A 23,572-nucleotide genomic window follows, 5' to 3' on the forward strand; every position below is an offset into this window, starting at 1 on the left:
ATCAGCTTTATAATTCTAAGCCTCAAATTACATAGTAATTCTGTGGGTATAGAAACAATTATAAATTGTCTTTCAAAAATACAGCCACACTGTTCACATAATAAACTAATTTGGGCAATTGATATTGTTTTTGCTCCTTTTAAAAATATATATTTTGGTGAAATTTAGCAAATAGAAATTCTGTTTTCACATGAGGTTGAAATGATTAATTATGCATCAAATCTAGGGCTGAACTGTGGAGAGTTTTCCTGTACATATGATTTGTGTTCCACATATTCATTTAAGTTTCTAACATATAGTATCTAAAAGGTGGGACTAGATTCTCATTCCAATCCACAGATTGTATAACCAGTGGCATTAGTCTTGAGTCCTGGATCCTAGGAAATGGATTATAATTAGCCTGAGTTCTGAATCCTGGGAACTGAGGCCATAGTACAGGAGGGAACAAAATGCTCCCTCCTTTTCTGGGAATGGGGCCAGCTCCAAATAAAATTTGAAATTGGCACTTAATTGTTAAATATAGTCTCATCATCATTTCTGATAACATCTGTTCTTCCTTGTTTTACAAGGATCCCATATCCTCTTCGTATCTCAGGGTTTTTTTTGTGTGTGTTTTTTTTTCCTTCTTTTTCCCTAGCAGATGCTTCATACTCTTAAATTATCTCCTCTTCTTTCACTGCCCATTTACATAATAGCTAATCTCACCTGCATGTTGACTTAAACAGAATTATCAGACTGACTCATTACTGAACTATAAATGATAGAACTCTCCCAACAAAAACACTTGATAGAAAAAGAGGGAAAAAAACTATTTATTACCTGGATATTTCAGTTGGTTGGAATCAGACTGTAATACAAAAGAGTGAACACATGATTACAGTATCATGTAAACTGTTTTGTGGGGTAGAGGACACATTAAAGCAACTGGCTCCATCTGGAAATAGACAACAATTTGGCTCTTCTGAAATCAGTATCCTTAGATATATTTTTTGGTAGATGTCTCTAATTATTCCTCTAGAGATACTAACAAAGTCTACTTACACACACCACACATTTGTAAACATATAAATGCAAATCTGTTTCCTTTGTAGCACTCAAACCCTTTGTAATTTTCTTCTCCAGTAGGTTGTAAGCTTCAGTGGATACAAGCAATCTTGTTCCCTGCTGGATCTCAGCACTGAATGCACTATTTGACACATGAATTAATGAACCCAGGGGTTCTCTAAAATATTAACATTTGATGCCTGTGGTTTTCATAGCAACAGCAACAGCAGGAGTTCTAGTGAATTTGGATAGGAACAAGAACTGATTTTATGTGTATATTATTTAGGTCAGAGACCAACTACAATTTATCTTTTTGTATTTGAATTCCTAGTTATTTTAATATTTAAATGCAGAAGCTAGGATATAATGAAGTATTAATGTTAACAAAAGCAAAACATGAAGAATCACTGAAATTTTAGTTTCTCAGTAGTCTTTCCAACTGTAAGACTTCTGACTGTATTTCCTTTTATTCTGTCATGTAGCAGCCATGTTCTTCTATATTTCTCCACACATTAATTCTAATGTAAGTATTGTGCCATTTATGAAATTCTCTACGTGGGCGTACTCCAAATTTCCTTTGTTTGCATGCACAGGTGGTGGTCGATATGTTCCAGGCTCTTCATCAGGATCTTCTAACACACTCCCTGTAGCAGATCCTTTTACAGGTGGGAAGCAGTTTTGATCAATACGTCTTTCTTCACTAAATTTATAGCATTTTACATTATATGATTTTGTGTTTTGAAGAATCCAATAACTGATAATTCCCTTTATATTTCCAATTTTGATGGATCTCCTTAACTTCTAATTTTTTCTTTTTCCTCGAGTACTTTTATAGCTTTCTTCATGACTTTTTAAATAGCATATTTATTAAAATTCATCATTTTCTCCAGTGATTCCTTCCTGAAAGGAGAGCAGAGTCATTAAGAGCATAGATTTTAGAGTCAGATAGACCTTGATTCAAAATCTGGCTCTACCACTTACTTGCTGTAAGAAGTTGGCAAGTTACTTAACCTGTCTGAGCCTATTTTTTTTATCTGTGAAATTAGATAATAGGGGAATCCACCAACCGAGACACAGCATGAGTGCTATCACTGGCGAGATCTACTGATCATGAGCAGAGAAGGAGCCATGTGAGTCCCCTGATATTGGATGGAGCAGTGCAGTCAAGAAGTTTGCCCAGGCATATTTTGCCTTTAGCATGGAAGGAGACAGTCCACCCAGCTACCCAGGATTAGTCTTCCTAATCTAAGTTATTAATGGCCTTCATGAAGCCCTGGAAGTGTTGGTGTGTCTCTTCAAAGTGACTTTATTTACCAAGGTATGCATGCCTTAGCATCAACACTACTGGAAAAAAATTGGACCTTAATACAGCTGAAGAAATCTTTGTTTTCAGAATAGCATTTAATATATCTTATGATGCTGTTGTTGGATCTTCAGCCAGAGTTCCTGGACAATATACCAAAGTTGGGAAGAGATTCATAGCATTTATGGTATCTTTCGGCCTTCCAAACTTAGTACTGTGAGCTCTAAAAGTGATACTGTACTAAACCATCAATTGGACCAACACTCAAACTTGGGTCAGTATCATGAAGTGTGACTTGCTCTCAGTGAGCGTCCCTTCTGAGAATGCATTGGTGGCCCGGATGCAAATAGCTGTATCCTGTGCATTGATAACCAGTATACCCAGAAACCAACTACCAAACTAAGTGTTGTGATAGCATGTTGGCCATTGAGGAAGTCTTTTGTGACATTGAAAAGGTAGTAAAGATCTGAATAATAGATAAGATGTTGACTTTCTCTCAGAATATTCAGGCATAGTGATTCCCTGAAACTTAGAACAACAGAGTTCCTAAATCTCATTAGCAGCTTTTTTTGGAACAGAAAGAATATACCAAGCTTCAAACAGTACCAACAAAATCAAGAGAACTCCTGGGGCCACCGTAACTGGAGCATGTCTCACTGTTGCAGTGTCAGTAACTCAGAAGAAGCAGTGAATATAGAAATATGCAAGATAGCATTGTGAAAGTCTTAAAAGAATTATGGAATTAGTAGGTTAACCGAACCATACTATTATAAAAGATAGATAACAACATCTGCCATATTGAGATACTATAAAAATCAAATGGTATAGTACATATAAAGTATTTAGCAAAATGCCTGGAAATATTTAAGCCCTCAATATATTTAGTTATTATTATTGTTAATGTTGTTTCTGCAGTTTTACTGATAGCACAGAGTCCTATCTTGCTTCCAACTTGAGGTCAATCTTAATTCTTTTTTCTTATTTATGTGGTTCTCAAACTTTTTTTTTTTTTTTTTTTTTTTTTTTTAGGGCTGCACTCGCAGCATATGGAGATTCCCAGGCTGGGGTGTAATCAGAGCTGTAGCTGCCGACCTACACCACAGCTCACAGCAACGCTGGATCCTTAACCCACTGAGCAAGGCCAGGGGTTGAACCTGCAACCTCATGGTTCCTAGTGGGATTTGTTTCCACAGTGCCATGACCAGAACTCCGGGTTCTCAAACTTTTAATGTCAATTAGAATCATCTGGGATGCTTGTTTAAGTTAACTTATTGCAAAGTCCCACCCACAGAGATTCTGGTACACTAAATTAGTGAAGAAGTTAAAAACATTCACAGTCCGATCCCTTTTACTCAGCAATTCTGACTAAATGTGGTTTACTGTTAAGGTAGTTTTAAAAGCTCCCTCTTGGTTTCTGTAGTGAAACTAATTTGGAAAGCCACCAGGCTGTTATGGGCGGGCCCTGGGAATCTGCATATTGAAACAGTGACTGATTCAGTTGGTCAGCAAACCACATTTGGAACAGTGTAGGACTGCATTCTGCCTCATAATGCCTTGGGCAAATTATTCAGCCTTCTTCTAAAATACTGTGCATAATAACTGTGTCTAATCAGTGTTTAAATAAATTTGTGTATATAGGATGCTTAGCATTCTAACCAGCATATAGTAAAAACAGGAAATCTACCTATTCTGTTTTCTTCTTTACTTTAATGAATCCTGTTCATATCTGCAGTTTTGTTTTTAGTTTGATTTGCTTTTTCTGTATGTGTTACACTGTTTCTGTCAACTCCTGGATATTAAACTCAGAGGGGCTAGAATAGCTCATCTTTCTTTTTCCCACAAAGGCTGATCCAGGTCTCTGAACATCTCCAAATCCTGCTGATTATCTCTCTGCACTTGTTTTTCCTTTTTCTGTCTTCCTATTTTCAGTAAAGCAACTGCAAGTATTCTTAAATGTGAAACTGGGCTATTATGATAGCATCCTTAACTCTTAACCTAGTTTCTTTTATTTGTCTTATATATCAGCTAATTCTACCTCTGTTTTTCAATAGAGTAGTGTTCACATTTCATTATGAAAACCTTGACTTCCTCTCCAGGCTGTTAATGCTTTGGTCATTCATTAAATTTCCATATTTATAGTGTATAAGGCATGTGATGTTTATTTCATAACTTGAGAATGATTTTTCTGGCTTACATTTATGGAGATCTAACTAAAATGCCAGACACTGTTCTAAGCATTTTTCTGTATTAAATTTACAGCCCTTTTATTAAGATACCATTCTGAGGTGTGATTAATAATGAAAATAAGTCATTCTGTGTTATAGTTTGCCATTATCTGTGCTTACTAGGAATATTACTGCTTTTTAGGTGGTGGCCGGTATGTGCCAGGATCTGCAAATATGGGAACTATGATGGCTGGAGTTGATCCATTTACAGGTACTTTTCCTTTTCTCTCTTTTTTCTTTTGGATTTTAAAAATTTATTAGAACATTTATGAAATGGAAGTTTAAGGAAATTGGTATCTTTTTCTTGCTGGAAAACTTCTTATATGGTAAATCAAGACCAAACTTCTTGATCTGGCTTTTAGAGTATTCTCAGAATTGTGCCATTACTGTTTGGTGAACTAAAACAAGGCATTTTAACCTGATCCCCAGTGATGCTCACTTGACCTGATGTTGCCCATTAGTAAGGGCAGTTTTATGATTTTTTTTCTTGTGCAGCCAGGATTGAAAACTGCTGTTCTACTGTGTTAAGGCTGGCTTCCTCACTATCCTTACAAAATCTGAGTTCATTCCAGTCTCTCCCCCTTTCTTCTTTCTTAATGTGTTTAGAGTACCCCTGTTCACTACGTCACACATTGTTCTCTAAAAGGACTCAGAAGAAAATTTGCTTTTATGATTTAGACCTGGAATATTTAAAGGCTTTCTCCTGAGCAACTAATTTTTTTTTTTTTAACTTTTAATACTTAGCCTGGACTTTGACACATCTTACTTGTTCATCATTATTGAATATATACTCACATGCTTTTTTCCTCTATATTGGCTGCCAGTAAAAACACAGGAATGAATTTGTGGTTTACCTCTTGCAAGCCTGACAGGTTTCTTGGCATATATATTTCCCTACTTGTTATTATATACAAGAGAATATGTGTGGCATATGTTATTGAGCATAATGAAATAAATATTCATAAACCTACCACTCTACTTGAGAACTAACTTGGTATATGATTTTGTAAGCTATTTTTTCATTGCAGAAGTAACATTGGCAGAGTTCCTGTCGTGGCTCAGCAGGAACAGATCTTACTAGTATCCATGAGATTGCAGGTTCTATCCCTGTCCTTGCTCACTGATCGGGGATCTAGTGTTGCCATGAGCTGCCGTGTAGGTTTCAAATGAGGCTCAGATCCCATGTTGCTGTGGCTGTGGCATAGGCCAGCAGGTGTAGCTCCAATTTGACAATTTGACCCTTAGCCTAGGAACTTCCATATGCTGTGGGTACAGCCCTAAAAAGACAAAAAAAAAAAAAAAAAAAAAGGAACATTGGCTGATAGTATTAAAGTATAACATAGTAGTTAATATTAAGGACTTGAGTGAGAATGCTCAGATTCAGATTCAAATCTCAGTTCCACTATATGTTACGTGTTTTCCCTTTAACAGGTCATTCTGTTTCTATGTCTTTGTTTCTCAATTTGTAAAGTTATATATACTTACTAGAGTTGAGAGTTTGAAATTATAAAATGTACATAAATCATTTTATACAGAATAAATGCTTAGTAATGTTAGCTATACATGTTGTATTATAAAAGTCTTAAAGTTAACAGTGCTTCCTCCCATTTTTCAGAAATTGAAATCTTTAACAGTTGGGTTATGTACTGGACCTTATCTAAGCTGTTGTCATCTATCGCCTAGACTAATCAAATAATAGCCTCTGAATTGATCTCTCAGTGGTTTATACTGCAGCCAGCTATCTTTATACATAAACCCTGTATGTCCCTCTCTTGATCAAAACTCTTTAATAACTTCCCATTGACTGGTTTTTCTTGCCTTCCATCACATTGCTCTCTGCCTCTTTTCCGCCATGCTGACCTGCATCAGTGTTTTGAGCATAGCATGCTGTCTTCCTGTCTTAGGAGTTTGGTATATGCTGTTCTCTTTTGTAATATTTGCACCCTTTGCTTTATTATTTAGACCATAAATTGTTGTTTGTTTGTTTTTTTTTCCCTCTTTTTTCTAATTTTGCAGCATAGTACTTATAAATGAATTCAGTGAAACTTTCCTGGACACTCACATATGCCTCTTGCTAGATCCTCTACTCTCTCTTAAGCATTCAATGTATCCTATAGTTTTCCTTTAGAGAACTTTTCATTATACTTAATTCTTTAAATGATATTTGATGTGCAACCTCCTTGCCACAACTAGACTCTAAAAACCAAGAGTGTAGAAAGTGTCTTTGATCATGTCAATAAATATTTTATGCTTTGTAAGCAAATTAGAATTAATTTTGTGTGCTTACCTCATTCTTTATCTATCTTTCCCCTTCTGTTTCTAATATAATCAAAAGATTAAAATGTTTTTTCATATTTTTGTCAAATGTATTAATTTTACATCAGAACAAAAATTTTGCGTAAATTAAGATATGAAATGAAAGACAAATTAGACTTAAATTATGCTTTAATTGAAGTAGCTTTGTTCACTAAAATTGCTGAATTTTCATCTTGTGGCAGTTTTTTGCTCATGATCAGATACTGAGTTTCAGCTACTTAAAATGGGGATTTAAGAAGTAAATACATATAATATACTAGGACCCTTGCCCTTCAAGAGCTTAAAACTTGGGATGATTTATAAAAATAATGTAGAAAATGACAGTGCCTGCTATGTCATTTGGAATGAGGAGAAAGAGATCAGTATGCCTAGAGAATAAAGGAATGGAAAGTCTCATAATTGTTTTTTATCCTTTGAAAACTTTTAATTTTTAAGGCCGCACGCATGCACGGCATATGGAGGTTCCCAGCTACAGCTGCCAACCTATGCCAGAGCCACAGCAACGAGGGATCCGAGCCATGTCTGCGACCTACACCACAGTTCATGGCAATGCAAGATCCTTAACCCACTCAGCAAGGCCAGGGATCAAACCTGCAACCTCATGGTTCCTAGTCAGATTCATTTCTGCCGCGCCACGACGGGAACTCCAGAAACTTTTAATTTAGATTGAATCTTTAAACATGAGAGTAGAAAATATGAAGTAGAAAGGCTTTGTTTTACGTTTAAGCTTCTATTCTAAAAACAAAAGTTATTATATCAACAAATATGTATATAAAATCTTAAAAGATTTATTTCCCCTCTGGAGTTGCCTGTTATTTTTATTGCATACACTGAATAGTTATATATCTCAGTAATTTTGAAAACAGAAGTCCAGTTAGAAAAATCTCACTTTTGACCACTCCAAATGATTTTCATCTTCTATTCCGTAAATAGGGAACAGTGCCTACCAATCAGCTGCATCTAAAACAGTGAATATTTATTTCCCTAAAAAAGAGGCTGTTACTTTTGACCAAGCAAACCCAACGCAAATATTAGGTAAGTGTATTTTAAATAGTTTTCTCATATATCCACACCCTCTTTGAAATGCTCTCAAGACTGTTTCTCTCTTAAGCATGTGCTGGGAACCAGGTGCTTACAAGACAGAGACTTGTATTTCTGTATGGCACAACTGAGTAGACTAAAAAATCACAGTCTAACAATGGACATTAATACTTTATAAACCTTATGCAAATATAAGGTAAATGCTTTTCAATGACATTAATGAGAAAAAAGTTAAGGGAGAAAAGTAGAAATCCCATCCCCCAAGCTTTTTTCAGGGAAAAAAAAGATAAAGAAAAAATAATGAAAGAATAAAGCATTTAAACAGTAAAGATCTTGTCTGTAAAAATGAAATGGCTGAGTTGCCTTTGATTGCTTTTTCTGTTTGTTTTTCTTTTTTTTTTTTTTTTTTTTTTTTTTTTTTTTTTTTTTTTGTCTTTTTGCTATTTCTTGGGCCGCTCCCACGGCATATGGAGGTTCCCAGGCTAGGGGTCCAATTGGAGCTGTAGCCACCGGCCTATGCCAGAGCCACAGCAACACGGGATCCGAGCCGCGTCTGCAACCTGCACCACAGCTCACGGCAACGCCGGATCCTTAACCCACTGAGCAAGGGCAGGGACCGAACCCGCAACCTCATGGTTCCTAGTCGGATTCGTTAACCACTGCGCCACGACGGGAACTCCTGTTTGTTTTTCTTAAAATGACTGGGTTTTGTTTGTTTTTGACTAAGGTTAGGACTAGCTCTGTTTGCCCCAGAGATTATGGTGAGGGTTAACTGAGATAACATACATTCATTTAAGACAGAGGTGTTACTGTTTTTTGTGGGTGGGGTGTGAGTTGTCATTATCCTTCATATTATCTTTATGAAGATGATTCAGGTGTTTTCTTTTTCCTGTGTTTTCTGGGTGTTCCCCCCCCCCACATCCAAGGCATGCAGAAGTTCCCAGATAGGGAGTTCCTGTTGTGGCTCAGCAGGTTATGAACCTGACTAGTACCCATGAGGATGTGGGTTTAATCCCAGGCCTCACTCAGTGGGTTAAGGATCCAGCATTGCCATGAGCTGTGGTGTAGGCCAGCAGCTACAGCTCCAATTTGATGCCTACTCTGGCAATTTCCATATGCTGCAGGTGCAGCCCTAACAAAAAAAAGTTCCCAGACCAGGGAACAAACCTATGCCACAGCAGCAACCCAAGCCGCCTCAGTGACAGTGCCAGATCCCTAACCCACTGAGCCACAAAAGAACTAAACTCCTCTTAGGTGTTTTCCTAATTGCTTGATTTTGAACAATAAAAAGTATGTGCATACTTTTAGACAACTTGACATTTTAAAACTCCTGTAGAAATAAGAAAGGTCTCTTGCTTTTTGCATTCCTTAAATAAACTTTGTTCTAATATTCTGTTAGTGTTAAGCAATTTTAATGCCAAAGAATAGTGAAATAGGTCCACGTTTTTTGTTATGATTGCTTAAAAATTTGTAAATTTCTATCTTCTTAAAACTTTTGTGGAGTTCCTATTGTTGCTCAGGGCGTAATGAACCTGACTAGCATCCATGAGGACGTGAGTTTGATCCCTGCCCTTGCTCACTGGGTTAAGGATACGGTGTTGCCATGAGCTGTGGTGCAGGTCACAGACACAGCTTGAATCTTGCATGGCTGTGGCCAGCAGCTGTAGCTCCAGATGGACCCCTAGCCTGGGAATCTCCATATGCTGCAGGTGTGGCCCTAAAAGACAAAAAGACGGAAAAAAAAAAAAAAAAGACTTTCATGATGAGAATTTGGGCTTTTTTATTCTTTGAGATAAAGATTTTTGAGTAAATGGGGTTCCCTTCATGGCTCAGTGGTTAACGAATCTGACTAGGAACCATGAGGTTGCGGGTTCGATCCCTGGTCTTGCTCAGTGGGTTAAGGATCCGGTGTGACCATGAGCTGTGGTGTAGGTTGCAGACGCGGCTGGGATCCCACAATGCTGTGGCTCTGGCGTAGGCCGGCGGCTATGGCTCCGATTCCACCCCTAGCCTGGGAACCTCCATATGCCACGGGAGCGGCCCAAGAAATGGCAAAAAGACAAGAAAAAAAAAAAAAAAAAGATTTTTGAGGAAATAGTGTTAGGTGACTCAAAGTAGCATTAATTATGACAAAGATGCTGATATTGATGATGCATGTGAAGAGTTTGAAAGAAATACTTTCATGAGGAGTTCCCGTCGTGGCGCAGTGGTTAACGAATCCGACTAGGAACCATGAGGTTGTGGGTTCGGTCCCTGCCCTTGCTCAGTGGGTTGATGGTCCGGCGTTGCCGTGAGCTGTGGTGTAGGTTGCAGACGCGGCTCGGATCCCGCGTTGCTGTGGCTCTGGCGTAGGCCGGTGGCTACAGCTCCGATTCGACCCCTAGCCTGGGAACCTCCATATGCTGCGGGAGCGGCCCAAGAAATAGCAACAACAACAACAACAAAAGACAAAAAAAAAGACAAAAAAAAAAAAGAAATACTTTCATGAAATGTGAATATGCTAGCAAAGACAATATTGCCATTAAATATATTTTTTAATTTTTTTTTTTTTTCTAAATTTTTGTCTTTCTAGGGCCATACCCGTGACATATAGAGGTTCCCAGACTAGGGGTCAAATCAGAGCTGTACCTTCAGGCCTCTGCCACAGCCACAGCAACACCAGATTTGAGCTGTGTATGCAACCTACACCACACCTCATGGCAACACTGGATCCTTAACCCACTGAACAAGGCCATGGATCAAAACTGCATCCTCATGGATGCTAGTCAGGTTCATTTCTGCTGAACCACAATGGGAACTCCCCTAAATACATTTTTAAAATAGTGTGATGAAGTCAAGTGTGCAGATGGAACTAAGTCAATAAAGTAAATATTATAAATATACATTTAACTTTTTGACTGTTTCATTGGCAATCATAGAAGCTGACATAAGTTGGCTAAAATTTGTTATAGATTTTATCACTGAGAAAGTAGGAGATTGACTAATATATGGCATATAACATGGCTCTGAAAACCATTCAAAATGATAACAAACATATACTTAAAAACTTATTCAGGAGTTCCCATCATGGCTCAGCAGTAATGAACCTCAGTGGTATCCATGAAGATGCGGGTTCGATCCCTGGCCTCGAATAGTAGGTTAAGTATCCAGTATTGCTGTGAGCTGTGGAGTCCATGGTCGCAGATTAAAAACATACGGTCAGGAGTTCCTGTTGTAGCTCAGTAGTAATGAACCTTACTAGTCCCCATGAGGATGTGGGTTTGTTCCCTGGCTTCGCTCAGTGGGTTAAGGATCCGGCATTGCCATAGGCTGTGGTGTAGGTCACAGATGCTGCTCAGATCAGACATTGCTGTGGCTGTGGTGTAGGCTGGCAGCTTCAGTTACAAGTCTACTCCCAGCCTGAGTGTGGCCCTAAAAAGCAAAAAGAAAACTCAAAACAAAACCAAAAAAACTTACTCAAAGCAGAAAGCTTTAAAGCCTGAAGGTCTTAGAAGATAACAGGTAAATAAAAATCATCACAGTAACCTTTCTCTTTCTATACTTAACTCAGCTTAAAAATACTCACAGGCCTTATTTTATGGCCTTTGATAACTGCTGTGAAAAATCTTAACTCCCCCTAGTGTGTGATAGAATACTCTTATTAAAATTACAGTCAGGGAATATTGAAGGTTTGGATTTGGTTTCTAGGTAAACTAAAGGAACTTAATGGAACTGCATCTGAAGATAAGAAGTTAACTGAGGAAGACTTGGTACTTCTTGAAAAGATACTGTCTCTAATATGTAATAATTCTTCAGAAAAACCTACAGCGCAGCAACTGCAGACTTTGTGGAAAGCTGTTAACTGGCCTGAAGGTATGAAAACACTCTTTAAAATGTAACTAGAAAACAGAAAGTTTATCTTTTTATTTCTATCCATACTTCTTAGTGTTTCTAGATTTAGAAGTTAAGATGGGTAGTTGAAACACACATTGTGAACAACTTAACAAAAAGGATCCACTGTATCCCTGTAATTCATAGTCTTGCTTTGATCACATACCTTATGAGAATCTGAAGGTAATATAATGATCCCCATACACAGACCATTGTGTACTGTTTCAGAGCATCTGTGGGTCCCCTGCAAGGCATCCATGAAACTCTTTGTGACCTGTTAACCATAGGCTACAAACATTTGCTCTAAGTATTTTTTCTCTTATTTAGTTAATTTACTTTTGTTTATTCCAAAAGTGCCCTCTTCCCTATCAGTTTTTCATGTAATTGATTTATTGAAGAAAAAAAAATCATTTGTCCTGCAGAATGTCCCATATTTGGGATTTGGCTGATCACGTAACGTGTTCCTCTATCTCTATTTTTCCTGCTAGGCATAATTAGATTCTGGTTCAGTATTTTCGTGGGTTTTTTTTTGTTTTTTTTTTTGTTTTTTTCAGGTGAATATCCATTATGAGTGATGATGCATACTACCTTTATATCACAGGGGCAGTAATTTCTGTTTTCCTCAACTCTTTGGTCTTCTTTTAGGATTTTTTAAAAATTACGTACCTGGAGTTCCCATCATGGCTCATGGTTAATGAACCCGACTAGCATCCATGAGGATGTGGGTTCAATCCCTGGCCTTGCTCAGTGGGTTAAGGATCCGGCATTGCCATGAGCTGTGGTGTAGGTTGCAGACGTGGCTCAGATCCCGAGTTGCTGTGGTTGTGGCGTAGGCTGGCGGCTACAGCTCCGATTAGACCCCTAGCCTGGGAACCTCCATATGTTGCCCGTGCAGCCCTAAAAGACAAAAAAAAACAAACAAAAACCAAAAAACTACATCCCAATTCTGTTCTCTCCATAAGGATTTATTGAATACTCACTGTATGTAGACCTATTTCAGTAACCCAGGAGAATTACCATATTTTTATAGCATATGTGATCTTTGTAGCAATAAATCCAGTCTCCATAAATATGAAAAATCAGTTATTACAAGGTTTTAGAAATATATGCATTTTGTAAAGCAGGCATATGATTTTTAACATTTAAAATTTTTTGACAATATATTTTTCTTTTTTTTGATAGATATTGTCTTTCCTGCGCTTGACATTCTTCGGTTGTCAATTAAACATCCCAGTGTGAATGAGAACTTTTGCAATGAAAAAGAAGGAACTCAGTTCAGCAGCCATCTTATCAATCTTCTGAACCCTAAAGGAAAGCCAGCAAACCAGCTGCTTGCCCTCAGGACTTTTTGCAATTGTTTTGTTGGCAAGGCAGGACAAAAGCTCATGATGTCCCAGAGGGAATCACTAATGTCCCAGGCAATAGAACTGAAATCAGGGAGCAATAAGAACATTCACATTGCTCTGGCTACACTGACCCTGAACTATTCTGTTTGTTTTCATAAAGACCATAACATTGAAGGGAAGGCTCAATGCTTGTCTGTAATTAGCACAGTCTTGGAAGTTGTACAAGACCTGGAAGCCACTTTTAGACTTCTTGTGGCTCTTGGGACACTTATCAGTGATGACTCAAATGCTGTACAATTAGCCAAGTCTTTAGGAGTTGATTCTCAAATAAAAAAGTTTGCATCGGTATCAGAACCAGCTAAAGTAAGTGAATGCTGTAGGCTTATCCTAAATTTGCTGTAACAGAGGGGTGGGGGCTGAGATTTTAAATTGATTAGTGTTTTTTTCCCTCACATTTTACATGACTGATTACAGATGATAAAAAAAAAAAAGATTGCTGTGGATTAAGTAAAATTTCAGATCTTGTAAAGTGGGGGGAAGGGTAAACAAAGAAGGAGAAATAAAATTTTTGCACTGATGAACTGTGAAATTTTCCTGTGTAACGTGGGTAGGTCTTTAAGAGTTTAGAAATAAATTAAGAATGAGCTATGACCAATAACAACACAACAACTACACCGATGTAATTCCATTACCTTAGCCACCTAAAAAAAGATGAGGGCTTTTATTTGTGTAATCCGCTTTTGCTATTTTTATATACCCAAAACTACTGTTGATGGTTGTCTTTTTTGTGCGTGTATCTTTTTTTTTTTTTTTCATTTTAGGGGCATACTCGCGGCACATGGGAAGTTCCCAGGCTAGGGGTCAAATCAGAGCTACAGCTGCCGGCCTATGCCACAGCCACAGCAGCATGGGCTTTGAGCTGTGTCTGTGACCTACATCACAGCTCATGGCAACACCAGATCCTTAACCCACTGAGTGAGGCCAGGGAACGAACCTAAATCCTCATGGATCCTAGTCAGGTTAGTTAACCACTGAGCCACAGAGAACTCCCCTTTTTTTAAAATTTAATTTCTGCTGTACTCATTTTCATTGCTAGATACTTTCAACAGCACTGATTCATTCAAGGTCTTGTTTTAGGACGTCTACTTTTTTTTTTTTTTTTTTTTGGTCTGTGCCTGCATTATGCAGAAGTTCCCAGGCCAGGAATCAAAGCCACACCACAGCAGCATTCTGAGCCACGGCAGTGACAATGCTGGATCCTTAACCTGCTGAGCCATCAGGGAACTCCTACTTTAGAATTTTTTAAATTAACTATGTTATAAATTATTCCACATATTGAAAATATATAATTTCTTCATTTAAATCCTTTGTAAATAGTAAGTTTGTTTGATGGCTCCTTTTTACATGAAGTAAAAAGCAAATTACTGAGCTATGTTAGGTTATATATAACATCAGACGATTGAAGCCTCAGATGGACTATAGGCTTCAGATTCAGTTTCTGTTGCCCTTCACTGAGGTAACTTCATTACTCATTTCCATGTCAATATTTGATTGTTTATTTTTGGTCATTTCCATTTATCAAAGGGAATTTGGAATGTGTTGAATAATATCAGGCAGTTGTTCAAGCAAGAATACATCAAACTTACTTGCAAGTTCAGAGGCTGTCATGGGAAATTAGTATTTTTGAGCCCCTAACATGGTCCCTATCCTATGCTAAACACTTTGATATTTAATTCCCAAATCCCTTAAATATGGGATGATGTTATCTCTGCAGAAGTAAAGATGGTGGGATAGATCTTAATGGAAAAAGAGAAATGTATATATACCATGCTATACTTCCTAGACAGCAGAGAGTGGGGGTTCACAAATTTGTCTGAATATCCTAGCAACTAACACAAGGAACCATCCCATTAATTACATAATTTGTTGTTTCTAAGAGAGCTTCAACATCCTAAGAAAAGCATAATTATTTATTAAGGTGGGTGAGATTTTTTTCATAACAAATACTTTGCCTAAAATAAGCAGTATTCCCAACATTTATGTTGGTACTATATATATAGAACCCTGAATTTCCTGGCTTAATGAATTTCCATTATCCAGATTAATCCAAAGGAAAACTTTTGAAATATCAAAACAGAATGGATAAAATATAAATCAAGGGGAAGGGTATTTTTCTAAGTATTAAATTGCAATTTTCTGGTGTGTACCCAGACTTTAAATATTGTTTGCTGGTTCCATTAGTAACTCATGCTTTACTTTTGTTGGATTGCAATTTAGAGGGTTAAGTCAAATGACAAAGTTAAGAGTCTGTCTCCATTACAACTCTGCTTTCTTGTTAACATGTTGTGTTTAGCATGCAATTGAAAGTACAATTTATCTGCAATATTTTGAAATACTAGGTACCTTAGAATAATGGTAGGATGTAGAGTTTTGGTTAAGAATATGAATTTACTCTTCTAAATGTGTATGGGGTAGCAAATGGTAAACAGTGTTTGCTTCCTATTAGTGTACAAGTCTTTTTATAACTACCTTTTTCACGTTTATTGAAAAACTACAAAATACAATTTAGCCAAAAAGTAAAGAAAAAATAATACCACTTAAAAGATAAGTGTTAAGTGGTGATTTAATTATTTTACATATTTTTTTTCTTTTGTAGTTATTTTTTTCCATGATCCCCTTAATATTTTTTCTGACTAAAAATACATTCACTGAATAAAACACACATATATTAAATAAAAATCTCCTGTAATTCCACTATCCAGAGAGAACTGTTCTTGACATGTGCCATATCAATTGGTGTGAAAACATGTTTTATTTTTTAAAGGATTGTATGATACACATTGTTCAATAACCTGATTTTTTAACTTGACATATAGTATGCATATTTCTACCTTAATAAATGTAATATTACATTATACTGATGTTCCCATTTCCTATTATCTGACATTGGTTCCAATTTTTGACTATCAAACAATGCTATGGAAAATCTCACAAATGTCTTACTAGTTCCTTAGGGTAAATTTTACACTTGGATTTGGTGGGTCAAGTTAATGCACATTTTTAAACTTGATAGGTCCCCAAACCACCTCCAGTGGTAAAAGTCTCTTGGAGTTAATGTCTTTCCTATTGCATTAGCAATAGCTGCCTGCAAAGAGCTAAGTCATTGTCTCTATTTCATAACTATTACAGTCCTTCTGGCATTACATTTTTTAAAAATAAGCATGTTTATTGTAACTTTTTACATGACTAGCTGAATACATAACTGTATAGCAATACAATGGAGTTTTTTTTTACTTCATAATCCTCTTAAATGATGGAAAAAGCATAGCTAAAAACAAGATTCTTCACAAAGGTAATTCTGGGGGAAAGACTGGGTCATAGCTGCCTTAGCAAGTATCACTTGTATCACGGTTATTTTGTGAAGAAAATATATAATGTATAGAGGATCATCTGTGACATGCCATCCTTCCTAGAGACCTTGAGATAAAAATTACCCACCTGAGATTAGGAAATGTTATTCAATCTTTTTAGAAAATAATTTTAATCTAATTTCAAATGCATTTTCCTGTAGAAAATTATACACAATGTGTTTATCTGTTTGGATTGCTACAACAAAATACCATATGTTGGAATTTTGGAAGACAGCAAACATTCCTCACACTTCTGGAGGCCTTAAAGTCAAAGATGAGGGTACTGGCCTTTTTGGTGTTTGGTGAGGGTCCACTTCTCAGCTCTTAGATGCCTTCTTCTCCCTGTGTCCTTACATGGCAGAAGGGAGGAGGGAGCTTTCTAAGGACTCCTCATTCATGAGGCTTCCACTCTTAAGACCTAATCACCTCCCAAAGGCTGGACCTCCAAATACCATCACATAGGGGATTAGGTTCAACATGGATTTTGAAGCTGTACATTCAGTCTATAGCACACCATGTACTTGTAGTTATAAATACAATTTTGGAGACTTTCATTTAACATCATTTCCCATGTTTCCTTTTGATTTTTAAATGAAAATGTTTGTACATACAGAAAAGTTGTGATAAAGTGAACGTGTTATCTTGTTCTTGTTGCCCTAAAAAGCAAAACAAACAAAATTAGTTACAAACATGTTCATCAACTAAATACTTCATTATGCACCTTTCTAAGAATAAAAACATTACAAAGAATTTTTTTTTTTTTTTTTTTTTAAGGGCCACACTTGTGGCATATGATGGTTCTGGAGCTAGGGGTGGAATCAGAGCTAAGGCTGCCGGCCTACGCCATAGCCACAGCAATGCAGGATATAAGCCGCATCTGCAACCTATACCACAGCTCAGGGCAACACCAGATCCTTAACACACTGAGCGAGGCCAGGGATCCAACCCGAAACCTCATGGTTCCTAGTCAGATTCACTCCTGCTGCGCCACAACGGGATCTCTGTCAAAGAATATTCTTATTGACAACCACACCATTATCATACTTAAGGGAATTGTCATTTCTTATATCCAGTCCATATACAGATTTACTCATTGCCCTAAGAATGTTTTCCATAACTTTTTTTCTTTCTTAGGGCCACACCTGTGGCATATGGAGGTTCCCAGGGGTTGTATTGGAGCCATAGCTGCCAGCCTATGCCACAGCCACAGCAACACAGGATCTGAGCCATGTCTGTAACCTATGCTGCACCTTGTGGCAATGCCAGATCCTTAACCCACTGAGTGAGGCCAGGGATCGAACCCACATCTTCATGGATACTGTTTCTGGTTCTTAACCTGCTAAGCCACAAAAGGATCTCCTTTCTATAATTTTTGTGCTGAAAGATCTAAATAATCAATGATTATGTATTGTAGTTAGTTATTTTGTTATATGCCAGCCAGGGAGTGGGTCTGCTAGCAGAGCCAACTAATGTGTACTAGTTTTTTGTCTGTTTGGGTTTGGTTTTTTACTTTAATATCTGAGCTTCCTTAAAGATGTTTCCCTTCCTTTAACTAAAGGAAATTAGGAGAATAAGAACTAATTGGCATTCTAATTTTCATCTCAACAAAGATGAGGGAATTGTTCTTACATGTCTTATTTTCTACCTTTCTGACTGCTTCCCAAAGTGGTTATCAGGTTTTATTTGTTTAATGTTGAAAATTAGGAGGCTTGCTTTCCAGGGTTACTAAGAAAGGCAAGATTTTGAAGGTAACAAACAACTCTGGTGCCTGTCATGGAGAAAAATATCCTCTTCTTTAGAGAAAAAGCTGACCAACATCTTTCTGTAAATTAGGTAGGCTGATACTGATGCTAGGCCTAAGATGAGGTCTTGGGATTTAAAACTTGACTTTAGGTTTCCTGGACACATTGTAATAAGTCAGAAAAGTGTAACGTCCAAATGGCAGTGATAGTTTCATTAGATGTGTTAGAGATAACATCACTCTACATTTAAGGCATATGATATAGCAACATTCCACAGAGTGGTTTGCAACTGGATTTAAAACCAACCAGTTCAGAAGCATTGTAAAGAACAGACAAATTTAAGTAAATTATATTGTACATGTTAAGCAAGCTACTTTATGCCAGTTCTAAGTTTATGCTCATTATACCTATGGGGCAAATACTGCTATAAAAGTAATCTTACTTTTTTTTTTTTTTTTTTGTCTTTTTGCCATTTATTGGGCTGCTCTCGCAGCATATGGAGTTCCCAGGCTAGGGGTCTAATTGGAGCTGTAGCTGCTGGCCTACGCCAGAGCCACAGCAACGTGGGATCTGAGCCGCGTCTGCGACCTACACCACAGCTCACGGCAATGCCGGATCTTTTAACCCACTGAGCAAGGCCAGGGATTGAACCCGCAACCTCATGGTTTCTAGTCGGATTCATTAACCACTGTGCCACGACGGGAACTCCATAATCTTACTTTTTTTATAGGTGAAGAAACTGAAAGAGGTGGAGTAAAACTGACAAATCAGTAGTAACAAATCAATGGAATTATATTTAATAAATGATGTTGGCAAAATTGGATAGTAATATGGATAAAAATCTCAATTTGTAGTAGCCACTTCACTTTATAATATTAGCAACTATGGTGACATAGTGGCACATAAGCTTGATGCATAAAGCAGAGGGCAGTGTGAAACAAGCCCTCAAACCACATTTCTTTCATTCTTGTGTCCTCGAACTAATAAATTCAAGAAATGTTTACTTATTTCTACATCATTTAACATTTCAATAGTTAAAGCAACCAGATATGTAGTGTAATACAGCAAAAGAGTATTGGGTTTGGAGTTAGAAAGCCATATATTTCAATGACATTTCTATGACTTACTAGTAAATTAAGGCAAGTTTGGTCATCTGTACATGGAATTTCATAAAAGAAAGTAATAAAATATTTGCGTAAAAGGTTAGTAAAATATCTGCCACATAATAAGTGCTTATCAAGCATTCCTTTAAAAGATAAACAAGGCTACCTACTGTCTTCATCATAAAAGGGACTGCTGTGAACAAGGAACATTCAAAAGAAAAAAGTATTAGATTTCATGGCTACAGTGTAAAAAATGCCCATGGGGAGTGTGTCCTGATGAATTTTTAATAAAATCGGTTGGTTGGAATTCTAAATAAAAATATCCTTATATTTCTTTATAATGGCACAGAACCTTACCATGAAATATAAAGGTATTTCTGTTGGAATATAAGAATCATATCTACCCATACTACAGACGTGGCAGTGAACAGTGAGTGACTTTGATATCAAACCAGCTTTGAAGACCCTTCTCATAACTAGCAAAGAAACACAAGGAAAGGAGGGTCTAGAAAGTGTGTATATCAGTTAACTATAGCCACAATAATACTGCACGCACACACACACACACACAAACACACACACACAAAACGGTTACAAAAACAACAGTGATTATTTAGCTCAGGAGTTACAAGCATGTGGGTTGGCTGATCCTGGCTAGGCTCATTCATGACTCTGCTCTAGGCTGGGCTTGACGGAATAGCTTAGTTGGGGTAGCTGAGACTTATTTGTCTCATCTTTCTCCTGGAACCAATGGGCTAGTCCGAGTCTATAATTTTCATGATGATGGTGGAAGCACAAGAGTGATCCATCCTAACTGTGCAAGCTTTTTAAAATTATTATTACTCAATGAATTTTATTACATTTATAGTTGTACAACGATCATCGCAACTCAATTTTATAGCATTTCCATCCCCAACCCCGAGCATTCCCCCACCCCTCCAACCTGTCCAAGCTTTTTTTTTTTAGTCTGCTTGCTGCACATCTGCTTAACATCCCCTTGACTTAAGTCACATGGCTGACTTTATTGGCAGGGAATTATGTCTCTACTCTGTGGCAGAAGGACACTACCACATTACATAGCAAAGGGCATGAACACAAGAAGAGGTGAAGACCTGGAGACATTAATGCCATTTACCACAATGGTGACATAGAAGTTCCGTGGGGATCCACGATGTCTCAGAATTTAATAAGCACATAGTCTCTAGCATATGCCAGATATTCTATAATGTATCGAGACTTCAAAGATAGGTAATACATGGTCTCTGCTCATGAGAACTAACAGTATTTTGAAAAAGATATTGAGCAAGTGTCTGCAATAAAGACTTTTGGTTGCTCTATAGGGAGAAAAGTGGGTTGCAAAGGAAGAAGTGGCTAATTTAAGTAGGGTTCAGTATGGAAGTGACTTGGGGAAGGTTTAAATAAGTGATTCTTGAAAATTTAGATGTGGTTAAGGTGAGTGGAGGCGGGGTTTTTTGAATAGTCTTGGAGGGTATCTTGCAGGAAACATGTGGCAGCAGAAAAAATGCTGTTCAGATCATGGAAGATCTTACATGTTTTATGCTGTGTAAATTAGTGCTCTAGGTTGCAAAAGATAGAAAGTAGCAGATCAGCTTAATGGAACAAAAATTTAATTGGCTCACTGATGAAAAACTACACCCCTAGGACTAAACTAGCAGCTATGAGATAATTTCCTTGTAGTTCATCACTTAAGGTCAAAGAGTGAATTTTTCTCCTGCTGTCTCTTTATAAAATTCCAGAGAATTTTACACTCTCTCTAGCCAATAATGCATACTATCCTTAGCCAGTCACTGTGCTTGATGCTCACTTGACTGCTGAAGAGTAGGTATGAAAATGACATATAAATCCCAGTCTCTGCCTACCCTCCCATATATTTGTTCTAGGACAGAAAAGCAGTCCTGCATTTGTTTGCAGATCTTTAAGTCCTTAACAGTATTTAGTACTGTGCCTCCTAAGCTCTATAATATTGAGTTGAACCCATATGAAACTGTCAACCTTCAACCAGTTTTGACCTACAATAAAGGCAATTTCATGTGGTTCAACCTAAATAGACAATGGCATCTCATTGACTCTAAAACCAACCTTCCAATGTCTCTGCCATATTCACACCATGAGTCAAAGCCATTCCCTGGTCTTTATGACCCCATTTAATCTTAATTACCTTTTTAAATGCTTTATCTCCAAATAGTTACATTCACAATTAGGACTTCTACATATAAATTTTGGAGGGACATAATTCAGTTCATAATAGAGGTTATAAACATAAAATGTTATTGATTTGACATATTTATTTTGTCTGTGAACATAATAATCCCACTCCTTTTAGGCATGGTACTGAATGAGGACAATATGGAAGCCTACTCAGAGCACAGTAGGCTTGGCCTCACCATTTACCTTAGAAAGCAAAGCTAGGGAGTGAAGTCAGCTGTTTTCCCAGGGGGCAGGGATTGATTGGTCCTGCAACCAAGTTTGGTTTAGGCACTTATTAAATAGTTGTTGAGTGACTGAGACAGGTAGGGAATGTGGTCAAAGAGGCTTCTCTTTTGAATTGCTATCACCTTAATGAAAGTTACAAAATTACTACCACACAGTGTTGCCCCAGCCCTAACTTTTTTCCTTCTATGGCTAAAGACCCCAGCTGATACCACCCCAGCCAAGACACCCCCCCCTTTTTAATCTTGATTCCTGATTTAAAACCTGGTTTGTGTTTAGATCTAAAATCCTATAGAGCAACTCACAAAACCTAACAATCATAAAACCATGACTTATCACCTATTTTCAAAAACTCACTCATTCTCTTCAGGTCCTTCATTCACTCTATGCAGGGAATACATAATTTCCAGAAATCCTCCCTAAATTCTATTCTTTTCCATTCCTGCTCTCACACATTTCACACCCTCCTTTTATCTTTCTTGTCTCAAATTCTTTCTAAAATTAGCCTAGAATCTCCTTAGTGGTCTCTCCACTCCTACAATCCTGTTTTCTTCTCCTTCAAAAAATTAAGACCTGCTGTGTTGTGAAAAGGCAATTTTTGAGGAAAGAAGGAAGAGAAGAAAGGTAGAAACGTGATATGCCAATAATGTTTTATTCCTGCTCCCCTTTCCCCAACATAGAGAATTTACATTTAGAAGGTTGCTATACTTATTTCAGTAGATAAATGGTTAAACCAGATCACTTGATGATGAGGAAATGTATTTCAATCAGTGGCAAGTATTCAACATTGTAAATCAAGAATCTAAGTTAAAACCCTAATATTATATATTAATACACATTAAAAATTTTTTTCAGTATATGGATGATTTTTAAAGTTGGCTCAGCACTTTTTTCCAAAGGAATTCGATTAAACAGGGAAAAGTAAGATGCTAAAATCCTTTTTTTTTTTTTTTTTTTGTCTTTTTGCCACTTCTTGGGCTGCTCTGGCGGCATATGGAGGTTCCCAGGCTAGGGGTTGAATCCGAGCTGTGGATGCCGGCCTACACCAGAGCCGCAGCAATGTGGGATCCGAGCTGTATCTGCAACCTACACCACAGCTTATGGCAACTCCGGATCCTTAACTCACTGAGCAAGGCCAGGGATCGAACCGGCAACCTCATGGTTCCTAGTGGGATTCGTTAACCCTAGTGGGATTCGTTAACCCTAGTGGGATTCGTTAACTGAGCCACGACGGGAACTCCAAGATGCTAAAATCCTTTGATTAATTTCTTTTTTTCCCTTTTTGGATACAAAATAATGTAATTTTAAAAATTTTTTGCAGGATGTGATAGGCTAAACGCCAGTATCTGAATATTAAATTGATAAATAGAATTAATACTAGAGCTAAGGGCCTTTAAAAGTGAAATCATTGCCTAGAAATTAGTGTTAATAGGGAAAAACAAGGAAGATCTGATACTTGTACAATTCCCTAAAACACATTTAGAAAACAATCTCCCCAGGTGATATGATTTTCCCTAAACTTCTTTCTTGTTTTAATGTTTTAAAAATTGGAAAACAAGTGAAATTGGAGAATCAAAAACTACACCTTTACCGGGAAAGGACCTGCGGGAATGCTCCATCTTCTGTTCTTTGCAGAAGGAAAACTAGGAAACGCACCAAAACTGCTCAGCCGCCCTTAAACTCGAGCAGCCCTCCCCAGCAGGCGGAGACAGCGTGATTGG

The 23,572-nt window shown here is 37.4% G+C and overlaps 1 protein-coding gene and 1 long non-coding RNA gene across 6 annotated transcripts in view; one reads left to right on the forward strand and one right to left on the reverse strand.

Moving 5' to 3' along the window:
• Positions 1 to 13,723, forward strand: part of PLAA (phospholipase A2 activating protein) — a 43,461-nt gene extending 29,738 nt beyond the window's left edge. For 2 of the 5 annotated variants that reach the window (XR_014820556.1, XR_014820555.1), the window contains exons 10-15: positions 1,638 to 1,709; positions 2,091 to 2,362; positions 4,715 to 4,783; positions 7,822 to 7,923; positions 11,617 to 11,781; positions 12,982 to 13,723. Coding sequence is in view for 3 of the 5 variants with exons in the window: in XM_084983349.1 (XP_084839475.1) it covers positions 1,638 to 1,709; positions 4,715 to 4,783; positions 7,822 to 7,923; positions 11,617 to 11,781; positions 12,982 to 13,547 (974 nt within the window). In the remaining 2 variants the exon portion in view is untranslated. The remainder of the gene's footprint in view (positions 1 to 1,637; positions 1,710 to 2,090; positions 2,363 to 4,714; positions 4,784 to 7,821; positions 7,924 to 11,616; positions 11,782 to 12,981) is intronic. The other 3 variants (XM_084983349.1, XM_003121873.7, XM_013986020.3) reach the window with 2 other exon arrangements.
• On the reverse strand, positions 791 to 23,570 carry LOC102163685 (uncharacterized). The gene is made up of 3 exons (XR_298010.4): positions 23,443 to 23,570; positions 17,167 to 17,211; positions 791 to 1,944 (listed from the first exon to the last, which is right to left on the reverse strand). It is a non-coding gene; the product is annotated as an uncharacterized LOC102163685 (long non-coding RNA).
• Positions 23,571 to 23,572: the final 2 nt, after the last annotated feature.

The sequence above is a fragment of the Sus scrofa genome, chromosome 1 (assembly GCF_054392235.1).
Source record: "Sus scrofa isolate SSC_HxYL_T2T_F1_AM1 chromosome 1, Sscrofa_HxYL_maternal_Yorkshire_Landrace_v2.0, whole genome shotgun sequence".
NCBI classification, from domain to species: Eukaryota; Metazoa; Chordata; class Mammalia; order Artiodactyla; family Suidae; genus Sus; species Sus scrofa.